This window comes from Mytilus californianus, unplaced genomic scaffold, assembly GCF_021869535.1.
Source record: "Mytilus californianus isolate M0D057914Y unplaced genomic scaffold, xbMytCali1.0.p SCAF_74, whole genome shotgun sequence".
In the NCBI taxonomy this organism is placed as follows: Eukaryota; Metazoa; Mollusca; class Bivalvia; order Mytilida; family Mytilidae; genus Mytilus; species Mytilus californianus.
The window spans coordinates 705,418-725,307 of NW_026262728.1; the positions used below are offsets into that span (position 1 = coordinate 705,418).

General features: G+C 32.6%; 1 protein-coding gene and 1 long non-coding RNA gene across 3 annotated transcripts in view; both read left to right on the plus strand.

Annotated features, from left to right (window-relative positions):
• Window positions 1-19,890, plus strand: part of LOC127710364 (uncharacterized) — a 269,295-nt gene that overhangs the window by 241,104 nt on the left and 8,301 nt on the right. The window lies entirely within an intron of this gene.
• LOC127710359 (uncharacterized) lies at window positions 951-19,517 on the plus strand. Its single transcript, XM_052216151.1, has 3 exons — window positions 951-1,056; window positions 9,472-9,865; window positions 18,409-19,517. The coding sequence occupies exons 1-3, from the start codon at window positions 967-969 to the stop codon at window positions 19,185-19,187; spliced, it is 1,263 nt and encodes a 420-aa protein (XP_052072111.1). The 5' UTR covers window positions 951-966; the 3' UTR covers window positions 19,188-19,517.

Genomic DNA, 19,890 nt, shown 5'->3' on the forward strand with positions numbered 1-19,890 from the left:
TTCTTATAGTCTGTTTCATGAAGTATGGTTTCGCCGTTTTAACTGTTTTATTATATACTTGACGAAAATATACTAAACTTGCCACGAAAAGCGTATCACCAGCTTCGATTCTAGCATTGGATCTGAATATACATTTTTCATAGCATATCCAATTGTAGATGCTGTCAAACTGAAATTAAGTGTTGGTAAAGGTACCCGAGTCTGCAAAAAAAAGGTTTTTTTGTGATTGGGGGTACCTGTAAAGAAAGTCAGTTTAAATTTTTCACGATCGTCTCTGTGTCGCCAAATTTTGCATAATAGCAGGAAATAGGCATAGCTATCGATAAATATGAAACATGTTTGATTTTAATTCAGTTTGTGTCCGTATAGGTTAAAAGGAAGTAAATACGGACTACGGCCGGGCGCCACCTAGATTTCACATCCAACATACTAGCTAGAAGTAAATTATTTTTTCTGCTGTCCTGTTAATTAGAAAAGAAAATTGAAACAGTAGGAAATGAACGTCAGCCACTCGTGTAAATATATCAAGAATTTTTTCGGACAATTCTATGTGATTAAGACAGTTATCGGCGTAAGATTAAGCAAAGGGTATGCTTCATTTATACTACTTGGACAATTCCGGAGTCATATAATACCTTTAAAAAATGGTTTTTTTCGATCAAAAACGCTGCGGCACCATATGTGTTTCTTGGACTTATTCACACCCAAAGGTGTTGAACTTTAATAATTTGGCAATTTTGTGTACGTAATTGTTTTAATAAAAACGCAGGACCGAAAAAGGCTACCATTGCCGCCTACGTAAATAATTACTTCATTATAACCCATATTGTGTGTTTAAAATATTCAAAGGATTTTATGTGTTTTAAAATGTACAGATAACTGTGTTATAAACTAATTATCGGTCTCATCCGAGTGCTCCTAGACTGGAGGGATTTACATAAGAAGAAGAAGAAGAAGAAGAAGAAGATGGCGTCGTCAAAGGACTTCAGGTCAGCGGCAGGGAAAAGACATAATATCGGTCTTACTGAATGTAAAGACTTAAACGAACTGGACTATGTAAGTTTTTACTTGAACATTTTGTATATGAATGTAAACATTTCGTATTTTTCTTCAAATCTCAACAGTATAATCACGGGTATAATCATAATTTTATGCTCATACGATGCAGTCCGACCACATAAGACTTTGCAGCTTATTAACATAGAACTTGCATCTAATTTGATATTTAACATTTTGATATATGAATCGATTGACTGACAAATCTATATTGTGTGTGTTTATCTCATTTCCCATAAAATGTCTCCGATTGATTTTAAAATCAACAAAGTGGGTCGTGAAAGATATTCAGTCATTTCGTACCATAACCATTTCGTACCATTGCCATTTTATACCCAAAATTACCATTTCGTACCATGCATTTGCCATTTCGTACCATGAACATAAACCATTTCGTACCATAAAAGGACCATTTCGTACCACATGGAAAAATGCTTTACCATTTCGTACCATATGGAAAAAATGCTTTTCCATATCGTACCATATTATGGAAATAATTCTTTACCATATCATTATGCTTTACCATTTCTTACCATGTTGGAAAAATGTTTTTTTTTGTACCATATGACTTGTTCATGAGAAATATATTAGAAATTACATGGGAATCTTGTTTTTATGTTAATATTGGTTTTTATATTTACTAAATAATTTCGTTTAAATAAATGTTTTATATACTATTTATTTTAGATATCAATTCCCATATTTATATGAATTCATAAAAAATTAATCATCTGTTATTTTTTTTTTTACGAATATGATAGGAATAATTAAGAATTAGATGGTAACTTCAAATGGTGCAATTAAGCTATGTGTTTGGACAGTGTTTATCGCTAATTATTTATTTTTACTCCAAAGTTTTGTTGTTAATTAAACAACAAAAAAATAATCATCAGCATATGCTTTTATAGTCATTAAACGTTGTTTTACCAGGAAATGCAGAGAAAGGGGCACAAGCTAACATTCAGTGTTCTCCCAAGGATTTTTGGATAGCACCATGGTAGCGCGTGACAAGTTGGATAAACGTGTTGACTTTTGTGACGCGTCGTGTCGTTTTTTTATGGTGTTTTTTTCATAATATGGTTATACCCATATTAAAGGTTTGTTTTTGCATCCTTTTTATTGTTTTCTTCTTAACCCTGTTCTAAGTTTGACATTTTCTGATTTAATAATTGAAAAGCAACAAAGATTTTACATTATTTATTCAAGTTGAAGAATAATAAAACAAGATTTAATACATAACATATGACAAGCACTAAGGAAAGTTACTGTTGTTTTCTAATTTCCAAGTGCTCACTGATTAAAGGCTAATTATTCTTTACTTTCTATATAAAACATTTAGGCATAATAACTAAAGTTAAATTAAGGCAATTTACAGCAAATAAATAACCAGTAAATAAAATTATTTCATTTCACAAGAAGTTTTATTCTTATTTAATTTCAATAAAAAAAATACTGGAAAGGTTTATATTAAAACTAAGAAAGGAAGGAAAGGATACCTTTTTTATCTTGTGTAATAATTTAAAAAATACTTGAAAAAATTATATTAAAACTAAGAAGGAAGGGATGATCACCTTTCTTATCTTGGGTAATTATTAACCAGGGATTGGTCTTCTGTCAATCACTGTCTATACAAAGTTAATAACAATTTTAAATAACAAGGGATGTTGGTGGGGGCTTATCTCGCCCTTTATTTTACAATGATCTAGTTGGTTTTTTCCGACTTTAAAAACTTGGCTCCGACATTGTGAGTTTGATTCCCCAATTTTCCGTATCTTATCAGATTTATGTCAAGTGAAGCTTGGATCACGTGCTCCATAAAGAATCAAAATATGTATGATCCTTAAAATTATTCTCAATCCAACAACGTGTGTACAACAGTCGGCACTGTTTGTGTACAAAGGTAAATTTGCCGGTGTCACTGGTCAACGCTTGGGTGGTGAGTGAAGCCATAAAATTATAATCTCCAGTCATAAATTAATCCAAAATCAATTAAAACATAAAGGAATTCTGTTACAAGTGATAATCAAGTGATTAATTCCAATCAACAAGTTTCATCAGGTAAACATCAAGGTGCAGCTCAAACAACGCCCGGAATTTATCATGAAACAAGCCACAAATTTGTCTGTTTGCATTAGAATTTGCACCTTGTTTTTGTTTTCTTATTTGATAAAAAAGCATGTGAAGTATATGCCGTTGAGACATCAATTACATGCACCCAATCATATAACAAAATAGCTATAAAATCTTTGATGTGGTATGAAATGGCATACACATAAATTTCCTATATATATGGTACAAAATGGCAAACACTTAAATTTCCTATATGGTACGAAATGGTAAACAAATAAATTTTTGGTATGGTACGATATGGCAATTTGATTTCCCATGTTGTACGAAAAGGTTACCATTATGGTAAAAAATGGCTTTCTTATAGATTTTGTGTATGGTACAAAATGACATACACATATGTCTTTTTTAATTAAGGTATGAAACTTAGTCTTTAAGGTTTATGTGCCCTTATTTAGGCCTGTGAGTTCATAAAACTTAAAGTGCGATAATATGGAAATAGAACAAAATACTAGTAAAAAGACGGTACCATTTTGCGCATATTAACTTAGGAAATTTCATTCACTGCAATACTTATCAATTTTTTCAGTTTATTTGATAGAAAATGAGCATTTTGTGTTCAATTTGGCCAAAATTTTATAAAAATTCCCCAGACTTTATTACAGGGATTTTTAAAAGGTAGTGCCTTTTAATGGTATTGGAATAATCCATTTTAGGTTAATGAATAATGCATGAATTAGGTCTAACCATGATTTAGGTAAATAACTCTACTCTCATTTAGTGAATGCTATAAAAATTTGTAATAAAACATTGATACTGAATATAATAAATTGAACTGTGTCGTGTTTATGGTTTTTAATCCTTTGATGAAGTTGTGTTTTTGTCGAGCCTGCGACTTTTGTCGCAGAAAGCTCGACATAGGGATAGCGATCCGGCGGCGGCGGCGTTAGCTAACTTCTTAAAAGCTTTATATTTTAGAAGATGGAAGACCTGGATGCTTCATACTTTGTATATGGATGCCTCATGTTACGAAGTTTCCGTCAGTCACATGTCCAATGTCCTTGACCTCATTTTCATGGTTCAGTGACTACTTGAAAAAAAAGTTAAGATTTTTTGTAATGTTAAATTCTCTCTTATTATAAGTAATAGGATAACTATATTTGGTATGTGCATACCTTGCAAGGTCCTCATGCCCGTCAGACAGTTTTCACTTGACCTCGACCTCATTTCATGGATCAGTGAACAAGGTTAAGTTTTCGTGGTCAAGTCCATATCTCAGATACTATAAGCAATAGGTCTAGTATATTCGGTGTATGGAAGGACTGTAAGGTGTACATGTCCAACTGGCAGGTGTCATCTGACCTTGAGCTCATTTTCATGGTTCAGTGGTTATAGTTAAGTTTTTGTGTTTTGGTCTGTTTTTCTTATACTGTATGCAATAGGTCTACTATATTTGGTGTATGGAATGATTGTAAGGTGTACATGTCTAGCTGGCAGGTGTCATCTGACCTTGACCTCATTTTCATGGTTCAGTGGTTATAGTTAAGTTTTTGAGTTTTGGTCTTTTTTTCTTATACTTTATGCAATAGGTCTACTATATTTGGTGTATGGAATGATTGTAAGGTGTACATGTCCAACTGGCAGGTGTCATCTGACTTTGACCTCATTTTCATGGTTCAGTGGTCAAAGTTAAGTTTTTGAGTTTTGGTCTTTTTTCTTATACTATATGCAATAAGTCAACTATATTTGGTGTATGGAAATATTCTATGATGTACATGTCAGTCTCGCAGGTTTTATTTGACCTTGACCTCATTCTCACGGTTCATTGCTCAGTGTTAAGTTTATGTGTTTCAGTCTGTTTTTCTTCAACTATAAGCAATAGGTCAGCTATATTTGTTGTATGGAAGGATTGTAAGCTGTTCATGTCTGCCTGGCATGGTTCATCTGACCTTGACCTCATTTTCACGATTCATTGGTCAATGTTTTAGTTTTCTTGGTTAAATCTGTTTCTTAGAAACTATAAGCAATAGGTCAACTGTATTTAGTGTATTGAATGATTGTAAGGTGTACATGTATTTCTCGTTTGGTTTATATGACCTTGACTTCATTTTCTTGGATCATGTTAAGTTTATGTAATAGTTGTAGTAAAGCTTTCATTTAGGACTATCAACATAATATCAATGGTTAGTAAAGAAGGCGAGACATTTCAGCGTGTGCACTCTTGTTAAAGTAAAGAGGTCAATTCCTCAACTGCCATAGTCTCGCAGAAGTCCGCATGAAATATTCCCCTTTTTTATTTGATATTTCAACCTTAAGTGGCTGTAAAAACCTTGTCAGTTGTTCATGATATGTTGAAAAAATGACTAAATAGATAAAACTGTCAAGATTTAGACCCATCGTTCATGGAAATTCAATTAGGTTTTATTTTATTCTTGACAAGTAATTTGCATTTATACATCAAAACACCAAAATCTTCCCGAATAAGAGGAACTGCTATATCGTATTGATTGTCACCTGATTTGTTCTTCGGGTATTCGACGAATCCTAAAGATCTGGTACTTCCCGCCAATTTCAAACCGACTCACCGCAATGAAAAATATAGTCAGAAGATTTTTGTAAAAATATGATGCAATGAATTGTATAGATTTAAGTAAGTACGAACAATTTGGTAATAATATTATTTTTGAAAGGATGCGAATTGGTAATTTTCTAATGAAGTAATTGATATCGCAAGATTTATGTAAATATTTTGGGTGTCGTGCGCAGTAATACGTATTTACGATCCAAAATGGAGATTGATCATTGAGAAAGAAGGAGACACTGTTTGCATCTGATATTTTTCCAAGCTCTTTTATATGCCTGATAGCGATTACAAAGGCACATTAACGATCTTGTAGAAAGAATCGGAATACACATCTTGTAAAGAAAGAAACGGCTTTGGACGAAGTTCACACGTGTAAATGTTGAGTAGATAATTCAGAGGGGGGAGGGTCCTGATCCAGTAATCCCGGGCTTAACATGAAATCCTGATGACCCGAATACAAAGAAATTTCAATCCCGTAACCTCGGCCTTGAAAATGGACAATCCCGGAGTCCCGATAAAGGTCCGACCCCCCTATTTATGAACTTAAGGTTCATCTTTACACTTTGTCAAAAATGGCTGTGTTTACATCTCATCATAAAATTTCCTCTGAGTACAGAAAAAACTGTACAATCTAAAAATTTTAAAGCCTGGCAGCACCTAGATCTATATTTCTTGCATCCATTTTGTCATTTAAAATGTTAAAATCTTTTATGAATTTTGCTGAACATTTTCTTTCCTTTCCACAGAAGATGGAAAAATAAAAAACCACCTGAGATTTAAATGATACAGTCCACTAATTTTGTTGAGTAGATTTCTATTGTCCTATCATTCATGCAAAAAGCATGCTACAATTTACAATCATTACCTGAGGGGACAGACCTTAAATAATTATCATTTAGGATCACCTGTGGTGGTATCGGGTCCGTTCGCGCCCATAACATGTTCGCACCCTACACGTTCGCGCCCCACACGTTCGCACCCTGGGTTCTTTCGCGCCCTATTTTTAATAAGTAGATTTTGTATAATGAAAATTGTAATTTTATATTTATCCTTTATATAAATAAAAAATAGTAATTCTATTTCATATTTTGTTTTTTTGTGGATAGCTGATTTATATTCAATGGTAAAATTATTTAAATGATTACTGTTAATTGGTATTTAAAAAGTTAATTTGTTATTATTATATGTTTGAAAATTAGGATTGTTGTTATAGCCAGCTTTGGTGTTAAGTAAAACAAGTAGTTAGCTTGGTATGAGTAAAATAATGAAAGATATTAAATGAAAAAAAAAGATGATTGTTTTAACAGCTTGGTTCCTTTGATCTCATTTGTTTTTAGACAATTAAGCATCATGATATAACATATGTTTGAAAGCTGTTCTGTAACTAGCTTCTGCCTTTCTTTTACAAGTCGAATTATTCATTTCTTCAAAATAATTCACAAGACTCCTTTTAGAATGACACTTTATTCTAAAACAATTATAACAAAATATTATCTATATTTTATAGCAATACACTGACTGAAATACGATTAGAATTATCTTTAAAAAGGGCGCGAACGTGTAGGGTGCGAACGTGTAGGGAGCGAACGCGGCTGAGCGCGAACGAACCCGGATTCACCTGTGGTAAGGAAAAAAAATGTTTAGCCAAATCCACAATAGTTTCATATTTTCTTAAACAAAAAATTTATACAACCTTTGTATATCTAGGTGCTGCCAGGCTTTAAAACTTTTTAAATTATACAGTTTTGTCTGTACTCAGATGTAATTTCATGGTGTAAACACAGTCATTTTTGACAAAGTGTAAAGATGAACCTTAACTTTTTTTCTCTTTTAATATCTTTATATTATTTTTTTTTCTTTTTAGCAATTGCAAGTTTTAATAATAATAGATGGAAAATGTTGGCATTCTGATACTTTAGTGGCCCAAACCCATAATTTCATAAAGAGCTCTACTAAACTATTCTTAACCCGTTACCCTAACCTAAAACATAGCCATACATGCTCCTTAACTCTAGTATAGGGACCCTTATTTGGCTTAAAGTAAAAGAAGGCTGAAATGTTTCTGTAACTTGTAAGCATGTCTGTATGGTACATTGTATACATGCTATCACAAAGTGGTTGGGCCAAGTAACAATTGTAACTACTTGGCCATTCTCGCTACACAGTACAATATAAGTTATTTCTTCGTGCAACCAGAAAGGCTGAGTTGTTCCAATTGGGCCAAGTAAGTTTTACAAGCCATTAGTAATTTTAGAATTTTGTAAAGCCTGTAGATATTGGGTAGTCCAAATAATTATCACGTTCACAACCATGTAATATGGACGTTGGGAAACTTAATTAGTTATTTTTCAGCAAACCTACGAAAAAAGGTAACAAGTCAGTGGCGGTTCCAGAAGTTTTCATAAGGGGGGGGGGGGGGGCTCGCTCCAGTCATGCTTCAGTGATTCCCTATATAATCAACCAAATTTTTCCCTTGAAAGGGGCAAGGGGCAAGTTTTGTGTAATTAATCAACCCAGATTCCTGAAACTTTTCATTTGTTGAAGTTGTGCAAAAGCTATTATGGAGTGGAATTATTTCTTTATTGTTTCCAGACTTGGAAACTATGTAAATTTTATTGTAATTATCTCCTCATACAGTTCAATTAAGATTCTAATACAAACATTACTATAACATACCGGCCATTTGAGACTTTGACCCATTTTTTGCTCACCTTTCTTTAAAGGAAATGTGAGCTATTGCCATCACTTGGCGTCCGTCGTCGTCATCGGTCTGTCTGGTGTAAAATATTTCAAAGATCTTCTCCTCTGAAACGTAACATGTAGAACCAATTCCAACCAAACTTAAGCTGAATGATCCTTGGGGTTTCTTGAATAATGTTTTGTGTTTTATTTTCTGTTATTTTCTTGAATATTATAATAGATAAAGATAAACCGTAAGCAGCAAAAATGATCAGCAAAGTAAGATCTACAAAATGTTAATGTGACCAAATTTGTCAATTGACCCCATAAGGAGTTATTGTCCTTTAATGACAATTTTACACATTTTGTTCATCATATTAGCTAACTTTTAGTCTTATAAAAAACCTTCTCCTCTGAAACTAGTGTACCAAATTCAACCAAACATAAACTGAATTATCATTAGGATGTCTTAAATAAACTAAAATAAGCTAAAAATGTTTATAGGTTATGGAATTCCTTTTCGCAATATTTGATGTTAAAATAATGGCTGGAAAGGCTTTCTCTGACTTTTACCTTATTTTTAGCATTAGTATTATTTGGGTCTGAAATCATAAGAAAGGAAATCTACAATCTGCTTAAATTTTGTTAATGACCTTTTATAAGCTATTTGAAGATTTCTATGAAAAGAAAAGTGGGTGTTATGGGGCAAAATATTTAACCCTGTATCTTAGGGAAAAACCCAAGGAGTCCAAACATTTGACAAAAATTTCCAAAACCTCACCTAAGTACATCCTTAATTGAAACGTGAATTTCTGTTTATTGAACATTTTTGGAGTTATCCGTTTGGAAAAATTGACCCTCAAAATATGAATAAAATTAGTTTTAAAATGCTAAACATCTTTTGCAGTCATGTTAGCTGCTCTGCATAATTTGGATCACTTCACAGACTTTGTATTGGGATACCCAGTGTATTTTCCTCCTGTTTTGCAGTTACATTGTATCTGCAAGATATTTTAAAAAGTTCTAAGGTATACATCATATAAATACTAATACATATTTTATTATCAGACATATTTTGCTTTCAGGCATGGAAGGCAAATTACAATCAAAGAGCCTTGCTGCTCAGGATATTATGCCATTCAAAAGACAAAAAATGTTCAATGTCACAGTCCAGTACAATTGAAAGTGTAAAATTTTTTTCCAAAGAAAAGGAACAGTCTGAGGCTTCATATCTGATGTATGATTGTTATAATTCCTTCCATCAACTATCCTTGGATAATTTTTATAAATATATAGACAGTTTTTTAAAATCGTTTGAGAATTCTGAAATAAGTGAGGATTATTGGAAGGAGATTGTTAACTGCTTGGAACTCTTTGACTATAAGTATGAAAAAATTGAGGGAGTAGAATTCTGGTCATCTGAAAAAAGTCCAAAGACTGATGAGGACTTGGTAGAAGCATTTGGAAAGATGTCTTTAGGTAACACATATTATTAATTTAGTTTTGTTTTCAAGATGGTTGGGGTTCTTAGGTCGGATGTCAACAATTGGTTTCCAGACAATAACTGAAAAAATATACATCCGATTCACATTATTCGAACAATATTCAATAATGATTCATTTTTTGGGAAAAGACGGAAGTCTATTTCCTTACACTGCAGCTCAGGTGGATTTTGCTTTTTCCACTTGCCCACTGTGGGCAGCCCACCTGTGCCCACTCTAGCTATATTCTCTTTGTTTTGAAAAATATTAAATACAAATGCTTATCTGCTTATTATACAGGAATAATATATAGGAATCACCCTGTCCGTCCGTCTGTCTGTCTGTCTGTCCATATGTCTTGTATGCGCAACTCCTCCTTAACGGATTGACCAATATTGACAAAACTTTATACAGTTGTAGTACACCACCTGAGGATGTGCATAAGGTAAAGATATTTCTGGTCTGAATTATTTCAAGGGAGACAATTGAATTTACTTAGTTTTAATATAGCAATAAATGGCAACAGGTCTTGTAAGCCCAACTACACTTTAATTGATCAATTAATATTGATGAAACTTTTACACAGACAGTTGTTGTACACAACATTAGGATGGGCAGGAAGGAGGATATATCTGGTCAGATTTTTTTTCAAGGGAGATAATTGAACTAAGTTTGTTTAAATATCACAATATGTGGCAATAGGTCTTATAAACACAACTCCTCCTAAAATGACTAGAAATATTAATGAAACTATGCACAATTGCAGTACATGACCAGAGAATGTGCATTACGTAAGATATTCTTGGTATGGAGTATTTAAAGTGAGATAATTAACTTATTTATCTAAATAAAGTTATTTTACTGTTTTTCACACACTAACTTAAAAAATGCAAAGAGAGATAACTCTTAATCATTATTATTTATTTTAAAGTATATTCCTTTTATTTAAAGTCATTAAGGCCATAGTTATTATAGTTTTAGTTTTACGAAATTTTTTGACAAAACCAATGGGTAGGAGGATGAAAAAACTAAAAAAAAAAACCTGCTGCTGCTGCTGATTTTTTTTAATACCAACCATCAATATCAAAATTTTTTTTTTATTTCACCAGGAGATTTTCTCCTAGTGTAACAACTATTTTTTTTATCTTGACAAGGTTTGAATTGAAAATCAATGAACAACTTACTAAATCACCAATAGCATAAATTTAGATTCTTTCATGCAGCTATGAACTAAAATTTATTTATTTTTTGCATGAAAAACACTGGGTCGGAGGAGAAAAAAAAATAAAAATCAACATTTTTAATTTTATTTTTTTTTCCTATTTTGCAAAAATTAGGGTAGGAGGGTTCGTAAAACTAAAAATAGAAAAACTACGTCCTAATAGTGGTGACATTTTCATTTTGTGTCAGAAACCTATGCTGTGTTAAATATTTAATCACAATCCAAATTCAGAGATGTCTCAAGCTTGCCTTAAATATGGAATTGGGGTATCCTTAGTGAGTTTACTCACAGTTTTACGCAAAACTCTCATATGCTAAATACTATCCACACTAATCTGTAACCACTCTTGTTTCAATTGAATGTATTTGCAAGTCTTTTGATAAAACAAAAGAAAGTTGGTCCAAATCAGGGTCCAAAATTAAACTTTGTTTGATTTCATCAAAAATTGAATAATTGGGGTCTTTGATATGCCAAATCTAACTGTGTATGTAGTTGTGTGGGTGTTGCACTGTTTGACGCATTACAAATTTTGGAATTTCCGTATGTGTTGCAATGTGGCTCATTGCCATATATGGCACCCGATAGATGGCACTCTCATTAGAATTTAAAATTTGGGAATTCCAATATCGGCACTTGTGCATAAGTTGTGGACGACAAAGCAAGTGTATGCTTAATTTTTGGTCCAGTTTGGTCCTGTTTTCAAATTGGTCTACATAAAGTCCAAAGAGTCCAACATTAAACTAAGTCAAGTTTGATTTTAACAAAAATTGAATTCTTGGAGTTGTTTGATATGCTAAATCTTAACATGTACTTAGATTTTTTATTGTGGGTTGTATTGCGCAACAGCATGAAATCTTCAATTGAAAATAAATTCAAATCATTTAACCAATTTCAAGTTCTTTAACTACATTTATTCTGTGACAGAAAACTATCATGTGTCAAATATTTAATTAAAATCCAAATTCAGCCTCTATCAAGCTTGAATATTGTGTCCTTATTTGCCCAAACTGATCAGGATTGGACCTCTGCGGTCGTATCCAGCTGGGTCTGTCCATTAAGCCATGACATAAAATGGGACATCATAGTTATATTTGAGAATGTGACACAGGTTGAAAAAAAAAATTGATTCAGAAAAAGGATATACCAAAGCATCCAGAAAAATATAACAGAAGATAGTTTGACTATTACAAAATTGATTTTGGACGCCTTCTTTTACCAATAAACATTTGTAACATATGTGACATGTCAAATATCCATTTTTAAAAGAAATATTTATGAAATCTTCTACACTTTGAAAGCTGAGTCAACAATGATGAGAAACAAAAGTAGATGTCATTTAAATTAAAACAATTAACCAAATGAAGATGGGCAATGATTTTTTTTTCACTTCTTCATCATAGCATATATATGTGACAGATATTTTGGCAGTTGCTTTATTATTTGTAAAAAAATCCTCTCAAAAGTATTGCCATAAAGGAACAATTTTTATTTTATAAATATAATGGAAATTATATTTGTAACACAGGTTTAATGAAATTATGAAGGAAAAAGAAAAAAAAAAGCCATTTTTCCCCAACATATGTGACTTGACATTTTGACATCTTGTATAACATATGTGACTTTTTACAACATTTATATTTATCTTTTGATTTTCTACTTCAAGTTAATTGAAAAAATAAGTAATTAAGTTTGGATATTTATCCTAAGATTTTTATGCCCCACCTACGATAGTAGAGGGGCATTATGTTTTCTGGTCTGTGCATCCGTCCGTCCGTCCGTTCGTTCGTCCGTTCGTCCGTCCGTTCGTTCGTCCGTCTGTCCCGTGTCAGGTTAAAGTTTTTGGTCAAGGTAGTTTTTGATGAAGTTGAAGTCCAATTAACTTGAAACTTAGTACACATGTGCCCTATGATATGATCTTTCTAATTTAAATGCCAAATTAGAGTTTTGACCCCAATTTCACGGTCCACTGAACATGTAAAATGATAATGCGAGTGGGGCATCCGTGTACTATGGACACATTGTTGTTAGTTTTGCAATTCAATATGATATGCATATTTATTATTTATAATCTAGTATTTAATATCACAATATTTATGATGTTCTACTTCCATTCTGTAATATTATAAGAGACCCCATTCTAAATCTAATAAATTATACACAAATAGGACATATCAATGCAAATGAAACACAATGTACATGATATAAGAATGTGGTAATCGGAGGAGCATTTTCCTGCTATGAACTAATGTACTTTCAATATTGTCAACAGTGTAAGAAACTTATTGAGAAACTAATCTTGTAGCAAACATTTTGATCTGTATATAAGAGAGTCAGAATATACGAAAGGGAGATTCAAACTCATAAGCCAAAAACAAACTGACAATGACATGTCAAAAAACTAAAGAAGTTAAAAAAACAAAACAAAAGTCTAAAAAACACAACATAAAAAAACTAAAGACATGACGAATTTTGGAATCTGAAATCATCTTTTTTGTCGTAAAGTTTAGTTCTCAACTGACCTTCAATGTCAATGTCCATATGTGTCTGTCCCTGTTGTCATTTGTTGCTGTTTATCATATTTTTTTTTTATACCCCCGCTTTGAAAAAGGGGGGTATACTGTTTTACCTCTGTCTGTCAGTCAGTCCGTCCATCCGTCCATCCGTTCGTCCTTCCGTCCCATAAATATTTTCGTTGCATTTTTCTCAGGAACTACATTTCAAGGATTTCTGAAATTTGGTTTCAAGGTTTATTTGAGTGAGCTATACCGTGTGATGCATTTTCAGATTCATCACTCAACAACTTCCTGTTTACCGAACACTTACATCATTTTACACATGATAGCCAAGTTGAAAATTTTTGTCACATTTTTCACAGGAACTATACATTACAAGGATTTCTGAAATTTGGTTTAAAGGTTTATATGAGTGAGCTATACCGTGTGATGCATTTTCAGATTCATCACTCAACAACTTCCTGTTTACCGAACACTTACATCATTTTACACATGATAGCCAAGTTGAAAATTTTTGTCACATTTTTCTCAGGAACTACAGTAACATTACAAGGATTTCTAAAAATTTGGTTTCAAGGTTTATATGAGTGAGCTATACAGTGTGATGCATTTTCAGATTCATCACTCAACAACTTCCTGTTTAACGAACACTTACATCATTTTACACATCAGTCAACAACTTCCTGTTTACCGAACACTTACATCATTTTACACATGATAGCCAAGTTGAAAATTTTCGTCACATTTTTCTCAGGAACTACAGTTACATTACAAGGATTTCTAAAAACTTATCATTTTGGGGTCCTTTGCAACTTGCCGTGTGGTGTTGGCTTTTGCTCCGTGTTGAAGCCAAAGGGTGAACTAAAATTGCTATTAACTTCAACATCAGTTGATCTCTGGTGGAGAGTTGTCATATCTGCAATTGTACCACATCTTATTTTTCTATGGCAACAAACGGTCTGTTCAAATAATTTTATTAGTCCCCTACTTAGTCCCCTACCAACAAAGTTGGAGGGGACTTTAGGTTTGCACTCTGTCCGTCTGTCCGTCCGTCTGTCTGTCCGTCTGTCCGTCCGTCCGTCAATCCATCCGTCCGGCAAATCAGCTTTCCACACTTTTTTTCGTCATGCTTTAAGATATTGGTTTGATATTTGGTATATAGTACAACCATGACAAGTTACAGATCAAGTTCTTATTTTGTTGCGGTCGGATGATTTTTTGCAGAGTTATGGCCCTTGGACTTAGAAAAATCACATAAGTAATCAGTTTTCCTTACTTTTTTTCATCATGCTTTAAGATATTGGTTTGATATTTGGTATATAGTACAACCATGACAAGTTACAGATCAAGTTCTAATTTTGTTCCGGTTGGATGATTTTTTGCAGAGTTATGGCCCTTGGACTTAGAAAAATCACATAAGTAATCAGTTTTCCGCACTTTTTTTAACCATGCTTCAAGATATTGACTTCATATTTGCCATATAGTTTAACCATGACAAGTTATAAATCAAGTTTGAATTTTGTTACGGTCTGATGATTTTTTGCAGAGTTATGGTCCTTGGAAAAATTCACTCAAATAATTGGTTTTCCACATTTTGTTTTTTAGCTCACCTTTCCTAAAAGGAAATGTGAGCTTTTGCCATCACTTGGCATCCGTCGTCGTCGTCGTCGTCCGTCGTAAACTATTTCAAAGATCTTCTCCTCTGAAACTACTGAACCAATTCCAACCAAACTTGAGCTGAATGATCCTTAGGGTATCTAGAATAAAGTTTGTGTTTTATTTTCCATTTCGTCAAAAAACATGGCCGCCATGGCTTAAAATAGAACATATGGGTAAAATGCAGTTTTTGGCTTATATCTCTTAAACTAAAGCATTAAGAGCAAATCTGACGGAGTAAAAATGTTCATTAGGTCAAGATCTATCAGCGCTGAAATTTTCAGATGAATTGAAAAACCAATTGTTGGGTTGCTGCCACTTAATGAAATTTTGCAGTTTTTGGTCATTATCTTGAATATTATTATAGATAAAGATAAACTGTAAACAGCAAAAATGATCAGCAAAGTAAGATCTACAAATAAGTTAATATAACCAAAATTGTCAATTGACCCCTTAAGGAGTTATTGTCCTTTAATGACAATTTTACATAATTTGTTCATCATATTTGCTAACTTAAAAAAATCTTCTCCTCTGAAACTACTGAACCAATTTCAACCAAACTTAAGGTGAATGATCAGTAGGGTGTCTTTAATAAAGTTTGTGTTTTAGTTTGCATTTCGTCAAAAAACATGGCTGCAATGGCTAAAAATAAAACATAGGGGTAAAATGCAGTTTTTCACTTATATCTCAAAAACTAAAGCATTTAGAGCAAATCTGACATGGGTAAAAATGTTCATTAGGTCAAGATCTAACAGTGCTGAAATTTTCAGATGAATTGAAAAACCCATTGTTGGGTTGCTTCCACTTAATTGGTAATTTTAAGGAAATTTTGCAGTTTTTGGTCATTATCTTGAATATTATTATAGATAAAGATAAACTGTAAACAGCAAAAATGATCAGCAAAGTAAGATCTACAAATAAGTTAATATGACCAAAATTGTCAATTGACCCCTTAAGGAGTTATTGCCCTTTAAAGACATTTTTCACAATTTATTTTTTTGTTGGCTTACTTTAAAAAATCTTCTCCTTTGAAACTGCTGAATAAATTTCAGCCAAACTCAGGCTGAATGAGTTTCAGAGTATCTAGTATAAATTTTATATTTATTTCCTTGTACGTCAAGAAACATAGCCTGTATGACTAAAATAGAACATAGGGGTAAAATGCATTTTTTTGCTTTTGAAGAAGATATGATCAGATTCAAGAATATTTATATATTAAATTGAAAAGCCAAAATAATCATTGATGAAAGATTTAAGCAAAAAATTTAAGGTGAGCGATTCAGGCTCTTGAGAGCCTCTTGTTTTGCAAAGTAATGGTCCTTGGAATTTGATTTTTGGGAACAATGAATTTTAACTGGTAGGGGACTATGTATTGCCATGCAATACTCTCAGAATGCTGGATACTATCCATGCTGGTCTGTGTCCACACTTGTTGTTTATCAATAACATGTGTGATTATTGACAACATCACATATGCCCATTGCTTCTAGTTTCATGAATAAAGTTTATAATAACGTCAAGATTCAATAACGTTTTTTAATTTAATTATAATGAACCAAAGAAATAAATATTTCTATTTGTAAGTACCATCGGGATATGATAAGCTTCAAATGTTCATACATGATTGTTGACAGCACCATCATCACATATGTTACTATTAAGTGATAACAATTTAAATACATGATTTTCGGTACTGATTGAAATTCCAAGTTACAGATGAGAAATCTTCACCAAGTTAAAAAAATAATTCTAAAAAGAATTTTCTGCATGTATCCCAAAGTGGCAGTAACATGCAATCTAAAACAATTGTGATGTTTGACTTTCAATATTATGGTCAAGAATCACAAAAGAAAAAATGTCAAACAGTCAAATCACAAATGTGCACATATCCTAATGAGGTCCTTGTGGTCTTATCATACTTTGGTCTTTGGCAACAGACGTATATTCTCTGTTTTCAAGAACTACATATTTTTAAAGGATATCAAAACAGGTATAAGACAATTTATTCTCGATTTCATGTTCATTTGTGATGAATTGTTCATATGTTATAATGCTGTGAAGTGTTGACGGGCAAAGTACAATTGGCAAATCTCGGCAGATTCCTCTACCCTACGTTATCATAATTGTATATAACAATGCAGTGATGATGACTTTCAATATAAGCAATTGTCCTTAATAATGACTCCTGTAAACAATGGATAACAATGAAAGTGAAATGCACATTTGTTATCCTTAATGTTGACGGACATTTGAAAGAAGTTTTTTTTCTTTCTTTTTTTCTCTCATAGAAGAATTAACAGGGGCAATATAATCCAAATATGAATAGGTCAACTATAAAGGTCCTTGTTTTCATATACATTAACTTTCAACTGACAGCTGTTATATGCATTACAAATATTTTTCTGTAAATATAAATTTGACGGACAGTAATCACAAATGAACTGCATATTAAAACATTAAAAATCACCCATTTTCACCAATTAAATTCACAAAACAAGTAGTTTACGACAAAAAACACACTATTAAGAACTAGCTGAAATGAATAAAAACCATTCACTTTATATTTTTTCGACATATTTTTAATCTTTTACTTGGTGATGTATAATTTGTCCCATTTTAAAAGGGCAAAAATGAGGCCTTTTTGAAATATAATCTTTATTTAAAAAAAAGTTGACAGCCTATCAAAATATAATTATTCATACTATCTCTTCATTATATAAGCAACATGTTTGCCCATTTTGCAGCATTCAATTGCTTCTTACAAAAAAATATTATATGTTTTCCCTGCTATACCACTAAAGCACTGTGTAAATGGACTGACCCAGCTGCGCTCGGCAAAGCACATTTTTATTTTTAAACAAGCAACTTGTTTTTCTCACCTATCCATATAAACTGACAGCATGTTTTTCCCCTACCTGTAAGGTCCATATTACCCCATGTACAAGTCAGGGAAGGAGGATATTTGGTCAGTGGATACATCTTAGGTATTAACCAACTGGATGATTATATCAGTACCAAAATAAGGTGACCTTGCCCTACATTTTTGTTATAACACGCTTTGCAAAGAAAGGGAGCAGTGGTGGGAGGGGATTAAAGCTGTTGTTTACTACTCCTCCATTTCATGCATTTCTTTATTATATATATTTTCAGAACAAACAGCATATGTATCAGCATTTGTGCAAGCATTACGGACTGATATGAAGAACGGCCATGCTAAAATGTGGATAGATGAATTGATAAAAATCCTTTTGAAATGTGTCGGTGCTGATGGGTCAGCTGACGTAAGTGGTTTTGCTCCAGTTCAGTATGACAACACCAACACTGTCATGGATATTGTTTTTGGTGATTTAGATAATTCAATTACTCAGATGGAGTATAATGCAGAACCCTATTTTAGCAGTTCATTCAGTAATTCTTCATCTTTAGTAAGCAGCCTTTCATCTTTAAATCTCGAATCAACAAGATTAACTGAAGCAGCTGATTTAGCACCAGAAGTACATCCTGTACATTTATCACAACCACACAAGAAAGTTGTGCCAGATTTTTGTGTTGCCCTTCCAGCCTTTCCTGGTATGTTCCCATTAGTATTTGAACTGAAACCTGCCTATCAGGAGTCACATGGACTTGTTCAAAACATTCAACAAATGTTGTCTAAACTGTTCTTCCAAGATATTGTTTTTGGCATTGTTGTCTCACCTAGATCATTTCAACTATCAGTTATTATAAAAAAGGATAAAGATCTTCATTTTGCAAGTACACCCAGTATGACATTTAGAGGTATTCAGAATCCACCAAAACTTGATTTGAAAGAGTTAAATACAATGTGTACCTTCATATTCAGAGTCTTAAAATGGGCCAGGAAATCAAAATGCATGATCAAAACCAAAGACAGCTGTGAGTTGGAGAAAAAATCTGAAAAGTCACTATGAAAACTTAAAGTCATATGAAACGAGTTGTAGAAAAAAAAGTTGAACATGATTTTTTTAACTAAATACCGTATAAACTCGCCTAATAGTCGATCCTACTATAAGTCGGGGGCCCTTTTCAGCTCCAAATTCTAAGGTTTAGTCTTGACCCTCGTATAAGTCGGACAAAATTTGGGCATTTTTTTTTCAGCTGACAGTAACTGAACGCCGGTAAAACCAATGCAAATCCAGGAATAATATTCATTTCTGCATTAATGTTTGTTTGGTTTGAATTTAGTTGATGCTCATCATGATAATTTATATTGCTGTTAATAATAAAGATGTATTCATTTCTCTTGTTTTGTTCACTGTTCAAATGTTAGATTAGCCATGTGTTGTTTACGTAATGCATCAATGATTTTGTAGGGTATGACTAATAACCTATTGTTTGAGAAAAGCGAATATAAACCAATATGAACCTGAAAAATTTAAAGTCAATCAACACTTGATGAAAATATTTTTCACAGCATACATAACTCGGTGTTAAATGAGCATGTACACTTCATAATTCTTATTATATTGTGATGATTAAAGGATTAAAAAAATTAAGTGAAGCTAATCAATATATTAAAATAACTAACTCCAACTCATTAGTGTCATCTGTTTACCTATCACTGATAGTTTTCACACCTTTAGTAAATACAACTCTTTGTCTCTTAATTGGGGT

Coding starts and splice junctions, on each gene's coding strand:
- LOC127710359 (XM_052216151.1), top strand. CDS start 967: ATGGCGTCGTCAAAGGACTTCAGGTCAGCGGCAGGGAAAAGACATAAT. Junction 1,057..9,471: donor ACTTAAACGAACTGGACTAT/GTAAGTTTTTAC, acceptor TTTTGCTTTCAG/GCATGGAAGGCAAATTACAA. Junction 9,866..18,408: donor ATTTGGAAAGATGTCTTTAG/GTAACACATATT, acceptor ATATATTTTCAG/AACAAACAGCATATGTATCA.